The 24164-nt window shown below is 31.3% G+C and overlaps 1 protein-coding gene across 2 annotated transcripts; it reads left to right on the forward strand.

Moving 5' to 3' along the window:
- The first annotated feature begins 1186 nt into the window (after positions 1-1186).
- Positions 1187-12356, forward strand: LOC131958400 (uncharacterized). 2 transcript variants are annotated; one of them, XM_059323408.1, is made up of 9 exons: positions 1187-1351; positions 3274-3475; positions 5186-5470; positions 5823-5888; positions 9717-9836; positions 10037-10087; positions 11110-11179; positions 11536-11595; positions 12244-12356. In XM_059323408.1, exons 1-9 carry the CDS (start codon positions 1232-1234, stop codon positions 12245-12247), a joined length of 978 nt encoding a protein of 325 aa, XP_059179391.1. In that variant the 5' UTR covers positions 1187-1231; the 3' UTR covers positions 12248-12356. The 2 variants fall into 2 exon arrangements, with proteins under 2 accessions (XP_059179391.1, XP_059179392.1); XM_059323409.1 differs by lacking the exon at positions 5823-5888.
- The last annotated feature ends 11808 nt before the right edge of the window (positions 12357-24164 follow it).

The following is a 24164-nucleotide window of genomic DNA, read 5'->3' on the forward strand; positions in this document are numbered from 1 at the left end:
TACCGGAAGAATTGTATGAAAGAAACTCTTCACGCAAACCAATTAATTTAGACAAAATTGGCTTTTTAATTCAATGTTTACTCGAGAATCAATGACGTCATATTACTGTGTGCACTCTCCGGCTTGATACTATTTTCTACTATATGCTAAATGTGACGTCATATTTCGTTTTCGTTTAACTATGCATGTTTTTAATTTGCTTGTGTTTTCTCTATAGCGTTATTGTCAAACAGATAGATACATAGACAGACAGCGAAACTATTAGTATTATAATTCAACCCCCATCTACTGCCCCCCCCCCCTCTCCAAATGTATAGTTCCCCCACACACACACACTTTCCTCGGTGAAAAAAAGTCTGAAAGAAAATCTAACTGCATGATGAAGGTTTAGCGGCCAAAAGTAGGAAACTGTTCTAGAATATAGAAGTAAGATCTACCTATAGTCTGTATGATCTATAAATGCAAACAATGTTTATTGCAGACTTTTTTCTCCCCGGAGGGGGGGGGGGGTCTGGACTAAATTTTTTGGGAAAAGGGCGGACGCTGGTAAAATTATATATTCTAAATAAATTCTATGTCGTTATAGGGGGGCGGTAGACTTTCTTCAAGGGGCTCTACCCCCGAAGAGTGCCCTGAAAGCAACTCTAAATGCGACTTTTGTCAAGTTTGAGCTTAGGTGTAATGTTTAGGGGTATGACTACCACCATACTTAGTATCAGTGTGCAAAAACTACTTGTAGACCAAGGTTAAATCCGTTTAAAATGGCGATTCTGTACACAAATCAGTTTTGAATTGCATTTTTTGTTTTCGGTTAAATTTGAAGTTAAGGTGGTGATTTTTATTTTAGCTTCGGTTCAGAGAAAAAGACAACAATAACAATCTATCGTCCGTTTTTTCCCTTAACGAGCCATTTATCTAGTTATTACATAGTTAGGCAAAGATAAAATAAAGGATGTTTTTTTTAATTGGAGTTTAAAACGTTATTTTTGAAATGTCGAGTGCGTGTTTTTGTTGTTTAATGGGTTGATTATAATTAGTTAAGTGTTTTTTTTAAATCGAAGCACATGTCAAATATATTATGTAACTTTTTAATTAATGTTTTTTTTAAAACAATTTCCTATCAAAAGCATTTTAAAATTTTATATTGAAAATAAGTAATGTATGTATATTGGCAGGTCAGACTATTACATTGAATTACTTCCCCCAATCGGGTTCCTGCACTGAAAATGATATGGTAGAAGATAAAGACTTCCTTATTCTGAATGGTACAGTGGACTTAGAGTCTGCAAGTCCAGTAGAGTGGAAACTTGATATTCCTATTCAATATAGAGTACTCTCAACATTCGAAACAGTGAGTATAGAGTGATTGTGGTCCTGGTAGAAATGTTAGTCGTAGGCAGGGTAGTTTCCAAAATACCTTGACTTTCACCACCCAGTTTCAAAAATTCTCCTAGGGAATTTCATTTATTTCCCTCCAAGTCTTTCTGCAGCGTTTTGGTTTTTTATGAAGTAATGTTACTGGCATATTTGTTCAACCCACAACCTGGAAGACCAGAGATCTTTCCATTTTCGATTAAACTACTCTATAATCAATTGTGTAGAATTGAGACCAAAGATAAAATCAATATCAAAAACAGTCTAAATGTTAATTAGCAATTCCCAATTGTACAAAGAAATATGCATGTAATAAAGTGCAGTTAATCTATCGAATAAATACAGAGTAGCTAAAATACAATGACATATTTCACCAATCGCATAAATGAGCTACGCCTATTTACACAGGGGAGAGATGATGAAGATATCTTAAAACCATAATACTCTAAAATCCACCTATTAAAATTGATAGTTGGCAGACCAAAAAAAAATTGAAGAGGGTTATGGAAATTAAAATGAGGAATGTGAGACTTACATGAACACAACTGAAGAATTACGATCAGAACTGATTCCATTTGAAAAAGCAGTCTCTTTTTCTACAAAGTACTCATGTGATTTTGGAATGAAAATTTGAACTGTGTGCAACTGAGCGTGTTGAAAAAGAAGATTGTTAAAGTGTATGACCTGAGCAATAAATGTTAAAAAAATGTTTAATACGACTACAATAGCACAATTATGATAAAGCGGGAGTAATATCCCCTGAAATTCTATCGACTATTCTTATCCACAACAGTGGATGGCAACTCGGGATAAAGACATGATTTTTAATCAATTTTTAAATACTTAAACTTTTAAAAATATGATCGAATCTCCTATCAAAAGAATTGCACACCAAATGTGTGCGAAACTTTAGTATTTATAAATTAAGATGCGTTTTTCTAGAAATCGGAAATAGCGTAAAATACTACTTCCGGTCATAGAAAATTACTCAATATTTGGAAGAAAAATAGTATCGGGTTGTTTTTTTACTTATATCTGAAATTGCATTATCTATCAGAAACAGTACCGGCTTTTGAAAAACTAAAAGTAGAATAAGCTTCACTTACGGTTACCGTAAAACGCTGAACAGTTGATACAAAAATACTAAATATGATTTACTACTTATATATATATGAAATGTCATCAACCTAGCTGTAACTTTGCTCAAGGCATCGTGTATACAGACATACATCCACACAAACACATAGAGAAGATTGCAAAATTATGTTTTTCCGAATCAGGGTGGTGTAAAACGATTTTGATTTTTTTTTCATGATTGAAAATACTTCCTCTATACTTTGTATACGAAAAATTAAAAAAAGCACCTGGCAATGGTTAAAAACCTTCGAAATACTCTCCTTGATATTTTCGTTAATATCATCGATAAATTAATGCGTCTAAACATAGCTTTCTCCTTGAAACAACATTTGTATATTCCCTGCAATAGTGTCCCATCACCCGATCTTCTATTAACACAGCTCTAAACAAAATACACAATAATACGTCTCATAAACATAGCTCACATGGTTTATTTAAAAGCAATACGCCTGTACGTTATCAAACTGAAAATTTATTTGGAATTAAATTATCAGAAATAATTTTTTCCATTGACTAGTTTGTCAAGAGTCTGCTTTTCATGAGTAATATAGTAGAACCAGTAGAGTTGTTGTCAATATGATGTGTATATTTTGTTTTATAGTTTCAACTAAACTTACATTCCAATAGATTATGCAAAATAATGATGTAAAAAAAAACCATAACATTTATGGCTATTTAAAGACATCTCTCGTCTTAAGTTATGTAAAAAATATAGATTTTTGCTCATAAATATGTAATTAACAACTGTTATGTCTTTTCTAGATATGCACAGTGCGTATGATTGACAGTTGTACCAATGATGGCACTAACTGTTACTGCACTTCACAAATTGGGACTAAATATAACTTCATTTTTAATAGGACTGCAAATCTAGCTTATAGTGGTGCCACAATGAGAGCTGTACTAGCTAGGTATAATACAACCGGTCCTAAATATGCAACGGTTATCATTCCTGTTGTTCATGGTAATGTAATTTAGCTTTTTTTAAAAAAATTTAAACTTATTTATAGATAATAATGTGCCAGAAAAAAATCCGACAAATTCTTGCATTTTCATTATCGCAGAATAGTTTTCATAGCACATTTTAGAGCTGTATTTCTCAACGTAGGGCTTTGATTCTTACTAGGGAGGGCGAAAATTAGCATGTTTTAAAGTAGCGGTTAACATTAAGGTTTCCATTCGAATAATGCAACCATTTATCTTATTATAAAGATAGTTCTTTGATTCATCATTCAAGTCTAAACTGGGAAAAGGTATCATATTTTATTTAACTGCAAATATTTATAAAGACATGATAGCAAATATATTTAGCTAGTTAAAGTTTCAGCTCAGTTGTTTGCTACTTTTTTAAGGTGGGCGGCAATTATTAGTTACGTTTATGGTATGCACATTTTATGTGTCAATGCTTGTGTTATGACACTACTGTAGAGTAGACTCAGTATATCGCTTGGTTAGCACTTTTATTTTCAGTAGTGCTTAGTCTCGATTTGGCTGAAGTAGCCTAATTGTATAGACTATAAAATAAAATAATGTGAGTGTGTTTTTAATGTAAGTATCACACGCTTTATGAACTTATAATTTAATGATTCGGAAGTATTTGTTTTTAAAATAAATATTCAATTAGCGGTCATCCATAAACGACTTCCATTTTTTTATTTTTTTTAAAAATTTAGCCTCCCATCCCTAACGTAGCATGTTATACTTAAAATTACATTCATCAATTAGAATTGCGATTTTTATTTTAAGTGCAATTTGTTTATAACATCTAGACTGAGAACGATCAATATTGTACATATAGATTAATTTTTATTACTCAAAAAATTATTTTCAAACACAAAATAACAAATTAAACTCAGTTTCTCTGATGTTAAAACTGTAGGTCAGATTAGTTTTAAAGGAATATATGTATATATATATATATATATATATATATATATATACATATATATATATATATATATATATATATATATATATATATATATATATATATATATATATATGTTTCAAATTCGCTAATTATTTATTGTGTTCTATTTTAACTAAGTTTCTTAATTCAACATTTTCGCACAAATATGTAATTAAATTAGTAGGCAAAAGAGCCAATTACATATTTTTTGTTTTGGTTAATACAGTGTATCTTTTTCGGGGGATATGTATTTTTATTTATTTATTTTTAGATATTAAAGATAATTCTTAGTGTCTACCACTTACAATTACTATTTTCTAACACATAAAATACATTAATTTATTTTAAGAAAATATTGTAACTTAACTTATCACATAGTAGAACATGATAGCGTTTTTTTTTAATCACTTGACATCTATATCAATGTTGCAAAACATTCTTATATTGGTTACGTTTTTAACAAAATATTGTTATTGTTTTGTTTTTGTTTTTTGCCAACACTATGTATTGAAAAAAAAGTTTTCTGTTTCATTCATAAGTACGTTAAATCGTATTAACAATACTATCTCTATGCTACCAAAAAATAAAATGCAATTTATACAAACACTTACAATGAATCAATATAAAATTATAAATAGTACTACATAATAATGTGAATTATGATCTTTCTACCTTACTTGTACTATATGTTTAACCTACATGTTACCTTAATCAGTATTTTTTTTGCTGAATATGCTTTCAATATATTTATTTTTTTTGTTACAGAATCAGAAGTGGTAAATTTGACTATAAGTAATGAAATCGTCAATCATACATCTTGTAAGCTAAACTTAACTCAGGATACTAATTATGTACATACTTTGTCTACTCGCAATTTAAAAAACCCAATATTATCAATGCAGTTTGGATCTAATTTTGAAACGCTGCACACAGTAAACAACCACACTATTACATATACAATAAAGACACCACTTAACAATACTGATCAGATTTACACCTATAATTACACCGATGACTGTAAAAGATCACAGAGCTATTCTTGTCTTGTTAGTAAGTATATTTCTTCACTAATTATTATTTAAATGTTGTTTTTTTTTGTTTTCCTTTTACCAAATATATCCTTTTTTTTTCATATTTCCATTAGCAAAACATTTTATTTGTGTCCATCTGTTCAGCTGCTTTTAAAACATCATCTCGAATTATCTTTAATCCTACTTCATTCATCTATAATTATCCATTTACAATATTCACCTCATGGTGCGACCAGGTCTGAAGTTAAGAGATAATACTTAGCCTTTAAGATGCCACCAACATTATTTTAGTTAATACTTCAAGAAAATACGGAATTAAAGATTCTACTTTTAAATTTAATATCATAACAGACTAAAAAATAACCAAACAGGTTTAACAAGTGCAGCAACCTTGACTACTTTTTCTATGACAACAATCACGGTTGATAATTCCACAGGTAACTTTGAAACATTGTTTCTTTCAACGAAAAAGAGCAAAACAGAATTCCCAACTATATCAAACTTCTCATTGCTTAGATATATGCTTATGCTTTTTTACTCTATGTTGATGTGGTTTTTTTCTTTTTGTTATGAAATAAAACAAATTAACTAATTCCAAGCACATTATGCAATGGGAAATTTAATTTTTAAATATGAAATGTTTAGTATTTTTTTCAACTAAGCTACATAATTTCTGAACTTCTTCGCTGTGGTATTTGCCATTTGTATGGGCCAAAGACGTTTTATAATTCATGTGAAAAATAAATGTATATTAATGTACTGTAAATAAAATACCATCATTTGTAGATTTACCAATATTTAGACAATTAGGTTGAGTATATGTTTACAAGAGATTAACATTTTGATATCTTGTTAAAACTTTTCAAAGAAGGTTTTATATAATTCGGAAAAAAAACCTTAGTTCAAACTTAAGTTGTTTTTCTTTTCAAAAGTTAGCTTCTTGCTAAATGTTTTTACTGTACATAGTATTTTCAGTTTCACTCGCTTGAATAATAATTAAACACTTTCATGTGTTTACTACCTCTATTGACTTTAATAATAAAGTTATACCGTTTTTTTATTTTTGAAAAGCAAAAAGCAATTAGGAGTGTTTGTTGAGAAAGTATTTTGATAGGGTAAATTATGTACATATTTATATTTTCTTTTTTTAAATAATTTTCCAAGCACTTTTTACATATTCTGAACAATGTAATGTGTAAATACATACAATCCTTACGTATTATTAAAATTGTTACATATATGATGTTTGTAATTTATGAAATATTAGTAACAGGTACCTAATAAATAATCCTGATGATTTAACCTTGTATAATTCTGCTACTTTGTAACTATCGTGTCTTAAAACGTACTAAACACCTTAGAAAAGATATGAGAAAATGGAGAATAACAGCATATTATGGCTAGTTGTTGTTTTATTTTTATATTTTTCAGAATTTTCTAGGGAGACTGGGTAAATTAACATAATCTCTGCTTTTGCTCACTAAATTTAGTCGTAAACTGTTTGTTAAATGGTTAAGTCCTATAATTCTTTACAAGTCATAATATCAATGGAATAATCATCGACATTTAATTTTTAATACAAAATAAAATGTAATAATTCTAAGAGTGGTATTGTTAAAATTTTAACCATGTAGCAAATTTCTGTTGTCTATTCTTTAGATATCTTTAACAATTTTACCATGTGTATATTTACTTCAATAGTGAGTACAACTAATCATATCTATCATTGGAACAACATTCATAAATTGTAACTTGACAGTTACTGTATTCAATTTCAATATTAAAACATGTAGCTTAAACAAAAATAAGCTAACTGGACCAGCAGGTCGGCTAGTTTCTCCGTTTAAATTTTACCAGCAAGAATTCTATAGCTGGGTAATTATTTTATTTCCAAAATAGCAAGTGTTTGTTCTTAAACAATGTAAATTGTTTGTAAAATTATGGAAACCATACGTAAAATCATGGTAACCCGTTAAAACTGTTTTGGTATTGGAAACAAAACCGCTGGTAAGATAGATTATAAATCATGTTATGTAGTATAACAATTTAATATTGTATCCATTTATAATATATCAATTTTTGGATTTGGATTTTAGATTATAAATTTTCTATTTTGAAACATTCGAAACTGTTAATACTATACTGTTATTAATTTAAAATGAAATAAAGTAGTACAAGAGTGTATGCTTCTTTTACCTTGCAATGTTTGTTGATATTTATTTATAGTATGCAACCTCAATCTACGTTGTTTTAGATGGATATTGAAACTGTATGAAGAAATGCATTCAACAATTTCTTTAGCTTTAATATATTCTAGTAGTATATTATTCATCCATAACAGAAAGCAATGCAGCAGGTTCCATGTACCATCATACAATTTAAACTTTAAGCTTATTTCTACCATATTCAGAAATATATAACAATTTTCCCAAGCTTACTTTATTATATATTGGTTCTTGTAGCAATTAGTAAAAAATAAAGAGCAACAACAACAGTTTATATTTAAAGGTCAATGACAAATAGTTTAAGCTTTTATGTTTTACATATAGTTCAGCATTTTAACATTTTAAAAATTCTAATAGGCTCCGTGTTTTAAAAATTTCAGCATTGCTCGTTTGAGAAAGCTATAAGTAAAAATAATTACATCAACATTATTGTACTTTTCTCAGACATGTTAAATTATTAATATACGAGAAAAATGGCCCGTTGAGGAAGGATACAACGGGCGCTAGGTTGATAGTGCTGTCTATTTACTCTAAACTAAAACCAACCCCCCCCCCACACACACACCCAAAAACATGTCTACCGTCCCATTCAACGAAATATAATTATATACTTTTTCGAGTGTCCGCCCCCTCCCAGAAAATTCAACCCACCCCGAAAATTTCAAGTACCCCCACCCCTCTCCGGAGAGGAAAAAGTGTGAAAGAAACACTGGTCGAATTGGTAGATCATACAAACTAAAGGAAGAACCTGGGGGGGGGGGGACTTCGCCCCTACCGGAAGAGATGCATGAAAAAGTACCTCCCTTCGGGACGGAAAAATCTGAAAGAAACACTGGTGTCGTGCTTAGCCACTACCCGAAGAATTGCATGAAAGAAACTGCAAGCAAACCACTTTTTAGATTAGACACATGAATTATGCTGTAATTTTATTATAGTGTATCGATGACGACATTTCTTTTGAGTTGGGGGGGGGGGGGGGTCGGCTTAGACGTTCTTACGCGGGGGATGGGCTTCGCCCCTACCAGAAGAATTGCACGAAAGAAACTCTTTACGCAAACCACTTTTAAGATTAGACAAAATTGGCTTTTTTAATTCAATGTTTACTCGAGAATCAATGACGTCATATTACAGTGTGCACTCTCCGGCTTGAGATTATTTTCTACTATATGCTCTAATGTGACGTCATATTTCGTTTCCGTCTTACTATGAACGTTTTTAATTTGCTTGTGTTTTCTCTAGAGCGTTCTTGTCAGATACATAGATAGATAGATAGATAGATAGATACACAGACAGCGAAACTATTAGTATTAATATTTTTTTTAATTATGATTTTAGTATTAAAAGTATAATTTTTTCGGACTCATCTGCTGATTAGGTCTATACAGATTTTTTTTTTATTTCTCCTGCTAGTCATTCTTCATTCTTAATTTACTTTCCGGGCTTTTAAAAAAAATATTTGTAATTGCCATATATGTTACCGTCAAAACTTATATTATTTTAATGTTAAACATTTTCTTTTCAGCTCAATCTTAATAATTAAGATCGTGAACATTCGTGAAATCCTAATTCTTTAGTTTTTTTTTAATTTATTTATATAACTACATTTTATATTGCTTGTATTGCTCATAAATACTGCTAGATCCCATTGTACAAAATTAGTATTGTATAACCTACGTCGATGTCTATGGATTCAAATTATTAACCTCCTGTAAATTTCTCGTTGCATTGGGCTAATAAACGTTTTAAGATATTAAAAAAACTTGATTTATATATATATATATATATATATATATATATATATATATATATATATATATATATATATATATATATATATATATATATATATATATATATATATATCCATCAAACTGTATTTTTCAAGGGCTTGTCTTCTGACTGTACATATGATAAATTAAACTATAGCATAGATTTTACATATAATGTATACTCCATTTATCAGCAGCATAAACCGAACCGAACGAGTTTAATTATTTTTAACTCAATTTCTTAGTATTTTGATTCAAAATTATTTTTTAGAATATATACCAAGAAAAACAACTGAGCCGTCCACATCTTCTACATTAAAAATTGGACTTGGTGTAGGATTGGGTCTTGGACTCCCTCTTTTAATTATTCTAATTATTGTGGTTGTCTGGAGTAAGTAATTTTAGGATTTTGAAATAACTAGTTAACACAAACTGTCAGAAGAATCATAGCAACTATTTATTAAATCAGAATTTATGTCATTAGATAATGGAGAAGACATCCATTATAATGTAAAAAAAATTATTTTAATGATTTTTTCACATTTTTGATGCATCACTATTACATTTTTTGCCAATTCTTTTCGTTTCCAGGCAGATGTCCAATCAGCTTTTGTAAAAATGAAGACAGCTGTTTTGGAAAAAGTAATTATTTTTTAAAATTACTTTATTATATATTCACCTAACTAAATAAATATGTTTGTAATGTTAGTTTGTAGTCTATTTTGTGGTAAATATATTTTTAAAGTTACTGCTATATAACGTTATATAGGGCCTACCAGTTCCGTTTTAATAAATTCCATCAATTTACATAATATTTCATTAATGCATTCTGGGTCTTAATCATGCAAATCAATGACGATATCAATGTGCACTAATATATTTTTAGCGCAATTTCCATACGCACAATTGCGATTATTAACTCGTCATTTCTGGATGGATGTGTGTCCCCAGCTTTAAGTCGTATCTCCTCCTCAACGAAGCAATATCGAGGACTAGTTTCAAAGCAAATATGTTAAGCAAGTTCCGAGGATGATTGTGGGCCAAAAAAATTCCCGGAATTCCTTCCTGGATTTCCCGGAAAAGCCAAAAAAAATCGAAAAAATGCAGTTTTTGGTCCATATCTCGGCAACCAGACCACTTAGCGACTTGAAACATTTACCAATCGATTCCTGCCATAATTTAGACCAATATTGCCGAAGAAAGTTTTCAAAAATACCCTTTCGTGTGGTCACAAAAAATTAATTAAGAACATTTAAACTGAGCATCGTGTAGGCCTAGGATGATATTTACTACTTTTTTAAACTGAGCATCGTGTAGGCCTACTCGTTAAAATAAAACTATTTCCGTTGATATAGGTTGATATAGTTGTCTGTTTTTTTTAGCGCAAAAAAATATCCTTTCGTTCGGTAACAAAAAATTAAAAATTGTTACGGATAACATAAGGAAATTGCGCTTAAATTGTCACTAGACTTTTTATTAACTTGTTTATTGTTAAATATATGTTTTTTGAATGCAGAACTATTATGTGCTTAAATGGGAAAATTGATAGATTACATTTTCGTATGCATGCAGACAATAGACACAGTTTTATTGATCCAATAAAAAGATAAACAAATACTCCATACAAATATTCCATACTTTGTCTTATTATAATTATAATTCAGAACACACTTCTGACATTTCAAGTAATGAAAAAGGAAGACAATTGCAGAGCACAAATAAGTCTTCTGATGGGTAAGTCATACCAAAATGTTCAAATAAAAAACCTTTTTTAGAAAATGTAATTGACACGTAGTTTTAAGTCGCAATTACAGTTTTAAAATTAAAAGTTGTTTTACTAAGGAAATAGAAAGATGCCGCTATTTTATGCTGCTGTTGATAAAAAAAAACATGATTTTTAAAGCAAAGGAATAATGCTTAATCATACAAATAAGTAGATTCCCTTCTACTGATAGCAGTCTAAGTTTACATTTTTGTTTGATTTATTTTAACATTTCAAGTCATATTTTCTCCTGACTAATTTAAAATATAGTAAAAAACGATTCGCAGGAATTTTTTTATTTAATTATGAAAAAATCTTTTTTATGAAGTAATGGAACAACAAAAAATCAAGCATCAACTAATGAGAATTATAACGAATCTGCAATTCAGTAAGTTTTTTTTTTTCCTATAAAAATCATTAACTAATATTTTCTCTAATCTCGCTGCTTTAAAGTTTAAAAATTTAAATGATGTTTTTATATTTTACATACATGTAACAAAAACAAAAAATGTGCATAATATTGTATGCTTTATAAAATACCAAACATATATTTTCTTACTTAATTACATAATTAATTATTATTTGTAGAAATATTTGAATAGTATCGCTAACAAATACTTTAATTTTGAATTTATGACTTTAATTCTTTTGCGTATTTTCTACACTTTTTTAATGTATGCTAAAAATTCTTTTTATAGATGTGGACTATTACTAATATAATGTTTCCTAATTTTCTTCGACTTTTATAAGTCACAGTTTGTTTTTTCATTACTTATTATAAAAACGCACACAAACTTTAAAGCGAATATTGTAATAATTATTTACTCATTTTTTACCTAAATTCGGAAAATGTCAACAATAATATCTAAGTTAAGAAAAATCTATTGCTTAGAGTTTAGATCATTTCTTAAAGTTACAGTTCTTCAAAATTGTCTATCACATGTATGTAAATATCATTTTACTGTCCAAAAAATAAAGACTTTTATTATAGCTGGCACTAACATAAAATGTGTTTTCATGTCAATGTATTTTACAGTTAACAATAAGATGCATCATTCGCAAAAAATTCTAAAGTGAGTTACAACTTTGTTTTTCTTGATCGTAGAGTCTTTCTTAAATATGTAGGCGTATATTTCCTCTGGATTCCTGGCCTGTACAGTAAAACGTATTGTGGTATTTTTTATTGTGAATTTTTTTTTTCATGTTTGATTCTTCTTCTTGCACATCAAAATAGATTTTCTTTTCTTGCTGATGCAAAATTCAAGTTTATAAATGTGGTTACCTCAAATATCTTTTATTCGATTTTTTATATTCATTAAAAACATTATTTATATTTTATCAGTGATGACACTTCACTAACTCAAACATGTGTGTACTTGCTTTAAAATATTTCTTGCGCTTTGTTCTTAAATACTGAGGTTGTGATAATCTGTTGTTGTTTTTTTTTGCTCTGCACTACCCCACTACCACCGTCTACTATGGTATATTAAATATCATTTTGTTATTCCATGGCGACATTTGAATAGTCTAATAAGAAGATAAGCCTGATTTAGCAAACATTTAGATTCATTGTTTCAAAAATTACACAACTTTTGTCCCAAGCACACAATATAGGCGAAAATATGAATTAAAACAAATAATAGTTCATTTTTTTAAAATGACAAAACCTGTGGAAAATGCGTATTGCTAAGAGTATCTATGTAGGTTGCAAACTTCCACATGAAATTTCGATGGAACTTTGATATGAATTTATTAGACACATTTAAGGGTATTCCGCAATGGAATAATTTTAGACTTAAAAGTCTTGGTCTAATTATCCAGAGAGATTAGCTATGTGGTAAAAGTGTAAGTATAAATACAGGTAGGCTAGATATTCTCTCTCTCTCGACAGACTTGAAAAGTGTTGTCTGATGTATTATTTTTTAACTGTGGCTGATTCGGGTAACATTCTTAAAGTACCTACATTCAACATAGTAGTTCGGCCTGCAACAATGCAATTAAGTCAATCTCAACAGCTTCTTCGTTTAAGAACTTAATAGGGCAGCAGTTGTTTGATTTTGTAGTTTTCTCTACTATTTGGTTGCTTTCGCGAGCTATCGAGCCTGCTGATTCTAATTCGGAAAATTTTCGTTTAACAATCATTGGTTTTAAAGGCCATTCAAAGCCGACCACTCTCAACAGCTAAAATGGTTATTGTTCTTTAAGTTTTATGAAAATAAACGCTTAGAAATATAAACGTTCCCAATACTTTCTCTTTTCACTTATTATATATAATATCTTAAAATATGATTTAATTTAATATTGTAAACAAGATTAGTTATAAAATTTGTTTTAGAGTATATTTCTACTAATGGCACAAGTATAAACGTGACTTGTAGTGCCTACTAATGCATTTTTTAAAATCATTTTAGCTATCGTTACATTTTGTAGGTTTAAAATAAAAAATCTCGATACACGAATGTTTTCTTTAAATGTTTCATCTACAAAAAAGTTAATAGTTAGATTGAAGTAATTAAAAATAATTCTATTACCTATTAATATTCGTTCAAAAGTATTTTTTTTTCATAACTAGGTTACTGATTCTAACATCTACTTTATTTTTCTTTTTTAAAATATCCCTCTCGGTTAAGAAAGCAAATTATTTAAAACGTACGATTAACATATTTTATTCAAACATTCCAGACATAAAGGAACAAGAAGAGCGTTGCCTCCTCTGGGCCATATTGTATCCCCAAAAATTTATCCTAAAATGAATGAATTAAATGAAACATCAATTATTACAACTAATGAGACTCCGAAACGCAAAAAGGGCAAGAAGAAAAAGTCAAATAGAAAAAATGAAAACGGGAAGAATAAAGCTGCTGTTCTTGATTTGATAAATCATTAATTTTTTTTTAATTGCTTGAAATTACATGTTTTAAAAAATAAATCTATAGGATATTGAAAATTGCTGAAAGTTCAGTTCTATTTTAAATAATAAAGATGTATATATTTTTAATTTTTTTTTATATAACTCGAGTAAGATAGAGGTACATATTGTAGTATTAAAATGTTCTTTTAAAATTAGCTGTTTAAATGTAATTTACTTAATCTATTGTTCTAAAAGAGTTAGAGGTTATAAGTCTTATTTGAATTTAAAAACACGATACAAATAATCATTTGTTGTACATCAACACTTATATTTATGAGCGGATGTAATACAATATTAAGAAAAAGTTTCGCTCCATACTTCACAATTCAATGCTCTGTTTATTAATCTATAACTTTAATTATATATATACATATATATATATATATATATATATATATATATATATATATATATATATATACACACACTTAGTTTCTATTAGGTTTTAACAATTTTAGCTGTTCGACACGTTTCTTTAACATATATTATGTTTCTATATTAATTTTTCTGACGTAAAGTATTTAATACATCCAGTTGATATATTATGTTTACTCAATTAATCAAAGTAGATAATAAAAATCGTTTCATTCACTTTGCATTTTTCGCAAATATATCTAATTAAATTGTTGAAATTATTTTCTCACCTATCACTTAATTTCAATTCATGACCATTTAGGAAATGACACTATTTTGAGGGCAGTTTAATGTATGATTGTATAAGGCCACATACATTCGTGCCTATCTTTGAAATCTATGTATTTCACAATATTTGAAGTCAGTTATTTTTTTTTCAAATTTGACTAATTCGTTTTAAAAATTTAGGAATTTATATAATACTAGAGTGCCCATCCCCAGGATAGCCCGGGGTAAATCGTACCCTGCTGGGGCGTGGTCAAACGAGCCTGATTTACTTTAGGGAACGACTATAATACTAATTATTATCCATATTAAATCACAATCCTTCAAGCGAACGTATGCGTCATAGCGCTACCAGGATAGCCCACAGTGCCAAAGTGCAACCTGTCGAGCGCCGAAGAACGCGTCCGATTCAATTTTAATAAACGACTAAATGCCCCATGTTATTCATAATCTATTGCACTGTTAAAAACTAACGTAGGTGCCATAGCACTAACGGGATAACCTGGGGCGCCAAATCGCACCATGCCAGGGCGCCGCTTGTGCGAAATCGAATTTTTTTCGCAGAAACCTCCACAGGAGTATTCTCAGCAACGTCCCAAAGTTTCATGGCGATCGGATGAGAGGTGTAGTAATGCATAAATAACAGACACATAGACACCCACACATACATTGCTTTATATATTTATATGAATATATATGTATATACATACATATATATATATATATATATATATATATATATATATATATATATATATATATATATATATATATATATATATAATTTGTCCTTAAATGTAAATGCTGGACGGGAATTTCTCCTATACAATAAAGTATTACCTATTATCAGCCAAATAATTTATATCCTTAAAGTATGAATTTTTATGTAATAAATTGTAAAATGCGGTAACACTTTCGTTTTTCATTTTAAAATAAGCTATGATTATAACTTTAGAAATGTTTAAAAATCTTATTATCCTATACGACAATTTAGATAAGGGTAATATTTCTAAATGATTCAAAAACGTTTGTAATAACCCCAGTCTTGGAGTACAAAAACTATATTTTCAAGTTCCTAGTGATAACTTATTTTTAAATAGAAAATAAAATAGTTAATAAAATATTTCTTTGTATTGTAAGTTAGCATTATCTGTGATATTGTAATCGGCAGTAACACTTTTTTGTAACTTTAATTGTTTTTCTCATCTCTTGAACCTCTGGATGTTAAAGGCTACGTAACTGTATAAATTACAATTGAAATATGATGCTTTTCTCATGTTTGGTGTTTTTAACGTTTCAAACTACCACTCTCTTTTTGGATAGGAATTCTTGTCTCTTAATTCAATTATTATACAAATATATATTCTGCTTGAATGATTACAATGAAATTTCTTAATTTTATGATAAAATAAAATGATTGCTATTTAAGTTGATACATTGTTGTGTTTGGATTATAATAATAAATAATATACTATATAAGTTTTTCTTGATTTTAAAAATTCACATTTTACTAGATTCATGAACCAATTTTTTTTTTTAAAATACGGTCTTAGAAAATGTCAATATTTCTTTTTTTCTGGAGTTAAATTTTTTTAAATGATAGAGATCAAATTTGTTTGGCTATCTCATACAATTAAGAGATGGTTTAATCGGCTTACATTTTAATTTTAATTTTTGAAATGATGTAATGAAATGCTACTAAAAATAAATTTTGAATATCGTTTTAAGGTTGATGTTATGAATTAATTTCTCCGATCATGACCTAGCTGGTAGTTTACATATGAAAATTACCAGAGCGTGCACGATTTAATCGCCGATGGTCATTTATTCCTGACTTCCGACAAAATTATTCATACCAATCTTTAATAACGTAGAATTATGGTTTAATGACATTGAGGTAAGAGCGCCATATCGAGCACATGTAATCTCACATTAAATTGTTGTCACTTTGTGGGGGGTGGGCTAGTCCAGAAGTAAAAGGGTGGGGTCAACCCCCTCCTGGCTACGACATGATCCTAGACACGTTACATCACACAGGAGCTGTTGCGCTAAACGGTTCATCTTTTCTTACAGCTAAAACACCTTAGTTAAACGGTTGTTTAATCTTTTATAATTCAATGCTGTCGTGGTAAACAGGGGTAACCAATACACTCTTTATCTTGCTAACACAAGGGCGCCGTGGACTTGTCTTCTGACTATACAGACGATTCAAATTTTCGAATGTCACGAATGTTTTAAGGTTACAACAAACACAATTAACAACAATCTGTTTTTATTAATCCGTTAAAATCAATATCCGTGTAGAAAGGTCTCAATAAACGACTCAACAGGATACCATGATAGTAGAAGCTTTTAAACATTTTCATCTACGCGAAAAATAGATAATGGAAAGTAATGTAATTGTGTAAAATTAAAAATCGAAATCAAGATATGCATATTTCAACTTTTACATCTTCTTGAGTTGGAGATAGCTAGTGGTTCAATCGTGTCTGTTTGTATGTCATTACACGTGTGTGCGTATATCATCGCGATGAATGGATGTTATTATAAATGGTCATTATAGGACAAGTATTAAATGTTAAAAGTAGGTTCGTTTAAACAACAAATTCCATTCCTAAATGGATCAAAACTAAAAATAAACATCTATCGCGATTATTGATTTATTTTATCAGTCCGTCTAGCTTTTTAACAGAAACCCGGAATATGTTAGTGAACCATAAAGAAATGCAGTCAGAACATTATTGAAAAAACATGACTGGTTTGAGAACAGTTTTAAACGAACAAAAAAAGACACAGGCATGAGGGTATTACAACGGCTAGAACCACATGTGGACCTAAATATAATAAGGGACTCAGGGGACTTAACACGAGGGAGCGCTATTATAGTGTTCCGGGTATAAATTCAAATTTCGACCTTTATCACTTCGTCGGAGCACTATTTATAAATGAACTAAAACCATTGAAAAGTTCTTTTCAAAGTAAACGTATTCAAAACGAGCAATTTTCAAGAAAAAACAAATAACATATTGGATGAACTGTCTTTTGCAGTCTTTCAACTTTTTTTTTATAAATACATTTTCTTACAAAAACAATAAAATATCAAGGTTGGCTGTTACGGGGCTTTACGAACTGATGGAATTTTAATTAACTTCACGGGGGAAATTACTTTGCGACACGAGATAATTGACATACGAGCAAGGATACTGAACAGTATAGTTAGCTTATGTTATCAATGTTTTGTTTACTTGACAACCGTTAGCAACAGCTGAAACAAATCTAAAAATCAATACTCAGACAAACATATATATTTATGATTCGTCTGATAAGATAGCGTATTTACGAGTTTTGGTCAACGTATTTTTTTAATTCTTGAAAAATTGCTCGTTTTGAATAGGTTACTTTGAAATGAACGTATCAGTGATTTTAGTTCATTTATAAATAGTGCTCCGACGAATTGCTAAAGGTCGAAATTTGAAATTATACACGGAACACTATATAAGCGCTCCCTTGTGTTAAGTCCCCTGAGTCCCTTATTATACGTAGGTCCATAGGTGGTTCTAGCCCTTGTAATACCCTCATGCCTGTGTCTTTTATTTATTACGAGCCGACCCGCTGCGTATCATACGCCGCTATTTAGTTGTTTTTTTTCTACTTTTCAGTAATTTATAATTTGTGAATTCGACAGTACCAATGCTGCCATTGAAAATATTTGCTTAAAAACACTACCCCCCCCCCCCCCCACGTGAAAGCAGCCTCCTCTTAGTTACCTCCTCTAAGTTTAAAATTGTTTCAAACTAAATTATCTGCCCCTAATAGCCGTCACCAAACCCGTCTCTGTGATTGTAAAATGTAAACAGAGTGAACACAACTCACCAGACAATGTGGGGGCGGGGTGGGGGTGGTTGTGATATTGATATAGAGGAAGAGAGGGGACTGTAAGGCGAGGTTGCAGCTTGTTTTCTAACGGCTCGAAGAAGAGAATTATATATATAGATTTTTTTGTTTTGTTTTAACCTTTTCTTAATGAGTCATGTTTTTTTTTCCAAGAATGTTCTGACTGTGAATTTATTCATGGTTCACTAAAATATTCCTGGTTTATGTTCAAAAGCTTGGTAGCAATATCCGTTTCTCCTTTCTAAAAGTGGAAACCAATATATAAACCGAATAATGAATTTAAAGGTTGCGAGCTTTTTAAGAATATAGTTATGTTTATTTTTAATTATGTTTATACCGATGTATTCAAACTATACTCAGAATGATTACTCATTGTTAACGTTCAGCCGACAATTTTATCAACGATTGAATATATATTGACTGACGTTTCATTCATCAAATACGATTTTAACGGGACAAATTACTTTCTTCACGGTTGCTTAATATCAATTGCATTGTTACACATAACTACTGAAGACTGAAGGCACCGTAACACCCGTAAAAATACAAACATTGACATTCTGTAGCCTGGACTACTAGAGTTTATATGTGCCACCATATCTAGATAAGGAAAGTGTGTTCCGTTGTTATATGGCAGACTATAAAAACGACGCCGTTGTTTTATGAACAAGGAAAATTACCAAAAAACGTCAATACATTAGAACTGTGAGAACTAAACAGGGCGTATAGGCTAAGTGGTGCTGCATAACATTTTTGAAAGATTTATTGAGAAACTAGAATACCCGTCATCCGTTGGATAACTGTGGGCTTCGGGGGTCATCCATAAAAAAACATCACGTCTGTCACTCAGAGGCATAGCGACCCTTCCCGGCGCCCGGGGACAAACTTTTCGATTTGACCCCCCCCCCCCCAAGATTTCGATCTTCAACCCCCCCCCTCAAACTTTTGATGTGCACCCCCCCCCCCCACTCAAACTTTCCATTTGAACCCCCCTCAACCTTTCAATTTATTTTTCCAAACCATTTTGGCGCCCCAACATATGTCCCCCCCCCCTTCCCCCCCCCCCGCCTCCCCTTCCCCCCCCCCCCCCCGCCTCCCCTCCCCTCCCGCCCCCCTCCTCGCTACGCTACTGCAGTGTCACTTATCGTCACAAAAACAGACCCCACATTCAAAAATATGTTTTTTATCTTTTAAAAACACCGAAAACAACGATTTCGGACTATCTCTTCATATACTGACGTCACAGGTGACCTACTCAACTCTACTTCACCTGCCCAGTGTCCCGCCAAGTCTCAGACAACAAAAACTATTCCAGCCGAGCATGTCTCTGACCACACTATCCCTTAATTTGCTTAGGACAAAGAAACAGATGAACCCTACTTCACCTGCCCTGTGCCCCGCGAGGTCCTGATAGTCAACCTTATCATTCACATATAGGGCTTAAGAAAAAATAATTGAAAACGTAAAAAAAAAAAAAGTTCTATTAATGTTTATGACACTGACTTTAAAATTTAGCCTTCATTCTCCAAAGCAAATTTTAAAATGCTTTTCTGGCATATCTAGCCCTGGCCACCTATACAATGTTTAAATAATGTGAACACCCGCCATTTTGCTCGTGGTAAACATGGCCTAAAAATGGTCGGCAGACATGCGTCCGGTCCGTACGCCATATTGTTGTTAGCAGCCGACCACGCCTCCAAGTTAGTGAGTAATCCTACTTTATCTAGATATAGAACGTAGATAACAAAAAAATCCCATGTATTCTCGAATTAGATGATCATTGAAGCTAAACAAAGATTTATATAAAATAATTAAGGCCCGAAATAGATTCTAGATGTAGAATTTACATTAATCTAGATCTAGAATTTACATTGAGTCTAGTGACCTAGATCTAGATCTAGAATCTAGATCTAATCTAGGCCCTACGCTAGATTCTAGATTCATAACTTTCCTTCGACATCTGATCTTTAGATCTACAGAAATTTATTGTAAAACTAAATGAAAAAGACAGTTGAAAATTGATATAAGTGTTGGAACGTAATAAATACAGCAAACGGACGTATTGTTAAAGTTATGACCGACAGAAAATTAGATTTAGAACGCGTTAAACTTGTGAATGGGAACACAATTTTCTTCGATAGACGCCGCCATTTTATTGTACTAAAGAGTAAACAAAAACCTGTGACGTCACGGTCCCGCCGAGTCTAGTGGCTTTTCAAATCTTTTTTAAAAAAATGGGTTACTGTACGTATGAATAAATCAATAAATTAATTAACGTCTTTAAATAAATTTGTGATTAACAGTCTGTCTGCATTAAAAAATTATTCTCTACCTGCATACCATTTTACAGCTTTCCAGATAGAGTCGAACATATCACAATTTTCGATCAGGCAAACAAATAAATATTCAAACATGTAAACAAACTTGACTTTTAGTAGTATATAGATTATAATAGAAAAATATGTAGAATACATAAAACACTGTTGATAACAGCTATTAACAAATACTTTTCGATGGGGGAAGAGATGGCACTTAAAACTTCCTGGTTAAAGCCTATATATTTTCTATATATAGTTTATTTCTTTTTAAATTTCTATTTCGCCCGGGAGCGGATGACAGGCTCGGGGGGTGGGGGGGGGGGTGGGGGGGGGGGGGGGGCAGTGCCTCTTACCAGGACAGATAGAGATGCCTTTTAGAAATAGGCCTACTGGCCAACATTTTGACTGGTTTTTAGCGCAATTTCTATTCTGGAGAATCGCGTTTATTAACCCGTCATTTCTGGATGGATGAATGGATGGATGTATGAATGAATGTGTGTCCGCAGCTTTAAGTCGTATCTACTCCTCAACGAAGCAATATCGAGGACTAGTTCCAAAAGCAATTATGTTTCCCGGAAAAACCAAAAAACCTCGAACAAATGCAGTTCTTGCTCCATATCTCGGCAACCAGACCACTTAGCGACTTGAAACATGTACCAATCGATTCCTGCCATAATTTAAAACAATATTGCCGAAGAAAGTTTTCAAAAATATCCTTTTGTTCGGTCACAAAATGTTTTTTGAATTAATTAAAATTTGGACCGAATTAGTAGGCATTTTTATCCAACCACACCACACGCGTCATCATGTTCAATAGCAGCGCCATCACGTTCAATGGCTGCGTCTTCACGTTCAGTAGCTAGGCGCGCAATGGGTTTTAGTCATGTAACTCTATTGTAAATAAAACATGTATTTTAACCAATGGTTTTACTAACCCTGCTCTTGATTTACGCTACGACAGAGCTATTTTTAGATAACATAATGAAATTGCGCTAAAACTGTCACTAGACTTTTTAATTACCTTGTTTTATTAGTCACGCAGTAACATTAGTGACAACATGTATAATATATCCCACAAGATTTATTATATAAAGGGTTTGTTTTTAACTTGATAAGGAGTCACACGATAAGGTTAAAAATATCTTAAGTGGGGCATGCGTGATCACTTCAGGGCCTTTCAAGAGTTTTATAACTATGATAAATCTTTCCCTCGGATGTTTATAACTATACGCACAGTCCTGACACTGGCATGTTCTTAAATTATTGCTTCGCCGCTTCATTTAGGTACATACCTCAAATACAAACTTATACTTTTGAAACAAAATAACGAACAAAATGTAATAAACATAAGATCATGGTTAGTCTACGTTTTATTTGCGACCGAATTGAGACGTTTATGGACGAGGACAAGGGTTCAATACATTTAGTGTTGCTGAATAGAAGTTCATAACGACGTAATAGACATTCTACCGGGTAAAAGAGATATGTTTTTACTGTATTTCACAGCTCGATAAAAAAATACACCAAATTTTCCATTGTTTGTATCGGTATTGTCTCATTATTTTACAGCATCGTCTACTTTTTAAAGTAGATATAAATAATTCATGCGGACATAAATCATACAAATGTGCAATTCAAAAATATAACAGCAATTTAACACCAGATTTCCACAACGATTGTGAAAGTGAAAATCGATGTGCTCTCGGTTATATTGTTTAGGAATCACCAGAACAACAACTACTTTTACAAATTATGAAGCGGTTGTATTAGTTTCATCATCAACTTTCCCAATCGTGCCCAAGACACATGGGGCAAATTAAATACAGTTAATCTGTTTCAATAAACCTCGTCATACACGGGGATAGTGTGGTTAGACATATGTCCAGCCGCCTTTGTTTCCATAACGTGAGTCAGGTGCCCATCAGAGTTAGGGAGGGCTCTGGGACGTCCTAAAGATTTCAGCCCGTGATCCGAACCCTAAACATTCCAGCTAGTAGTCGTAAGCTCTACATTATTGGCTTAAACTATTATAAAACCAAACAAGACTAAGCAGCACAAGAATACAAAAATATAAATATTTATTGAAAAGCAACAATTTTGCTGAGCCTGATTTAATATTTATCAAAATACCAATACAATCATTTCGTAGATGTATTGATTTAAAAACTATAAAATTATCTTTGACTTCTGGCAAACAAATACATATTTTCCTCTTTTATGTTCTGGATCACTTTGGATTTTTTCATTTCAAGGTTATCAGCTCTGTCACCCGATCGAAGGCACACTGAAATGTCAACAGGTCCCCTATAAATAGCAACAGCTGCTGATAACGAAATGGCCAATTGAACGAGACCACGATAATAAACAGTGCAAAACAACAGAAAACCACGCCCCATTTTACTAGTCTAGGATCCTGGTCTAAAAACAACAGGAAGAAATACAATGTGTACGACAAGACAACCATCGTAAATGAAAAGATAATAGAAGTAGGTCATGGCAAGTCCCTGTTACTAATGTCAAAGTAATGGTGAACCAGTCTTTATATGGCAACAGTAGGCCTAAGACTATGGAGTGGTAATTACGCACATGGAACCAAAGTAGTCCATACAGTCAAAACAGTATTATAATTACACGAAAACATTGCAAGGAAAACATGTTGTTATTCAATTCAATAACCCTGTTTTTTTAATTGACTTACTTTATATGTCTATACCACACATACTTAATATATGAAGTCTACGCGGAAGACGGAAGGGGGGGGTGTTGGCGTGACTGGAAAATATCGACTTTTATGGATGCGTGTGAATTGAAGGTAGATCCCTTGAGCCAGTCAATCCATTGATCAATGTAAATGTCAACATGTTAAATTTAACAAAGAAATACTTACATTTTCAACGATAGTGAAGTTGGATTAGTAAACATGAATATTGGTTTATTAGGTCTATTAAATGTTTTTTAAATGTGTGTTGGCGTGTGTGTGTGGGGGGGGGGGGGTTCTTCGAAAGTATACACACGTGGGTACGGGGAGTTCTAAGGTTCGAAATTAATTGTGGGTTGTGGGGATGATGGATACATGACCCTTAACGACAATGGTGTCGAACACTCACTTATGCATATTATATATATATATATATATATATATATATATATATATATATATATATATATATATATATATATATATATATATATATA

This window comes from Physella acuta, unplaced genomic scaffold, assembly GCF_028476545.2.
Source record: "Physella acuta isolate Inbredline_101_S28 unplaced genomic scaffold, ASM2847654v3 ptg001325l, whole genome shotgun sequence".
Taxonomy (NCBI): Eukaryota; Metazoa; Mollusca; class Gastropoda; family Physidae; genus Physella; species Physella acuta.

Coding starts and splice junctions, on each gene's coding strand:
- LOC131958400 (XM_059323408.1), top strand. CDS start 1,232: ATGGTAGAAGATAAAGACTTCCTTATTCTGAATGGTACAGTGGACTTA. Junction 10,088..11,109: donor AGACAGCTGTTTTGGAAAAA/GTAATTATTTTT, acceptor ATTATAATTCAG/AACACACTTCTGACATTTCA. Junction 11,180..11,535: donor ACAAATAAGTCTTCTGATGG/GTAAGTCATACC, acceptor TTTTTTATGAAG/TAATGGAACAACAAAAAATC.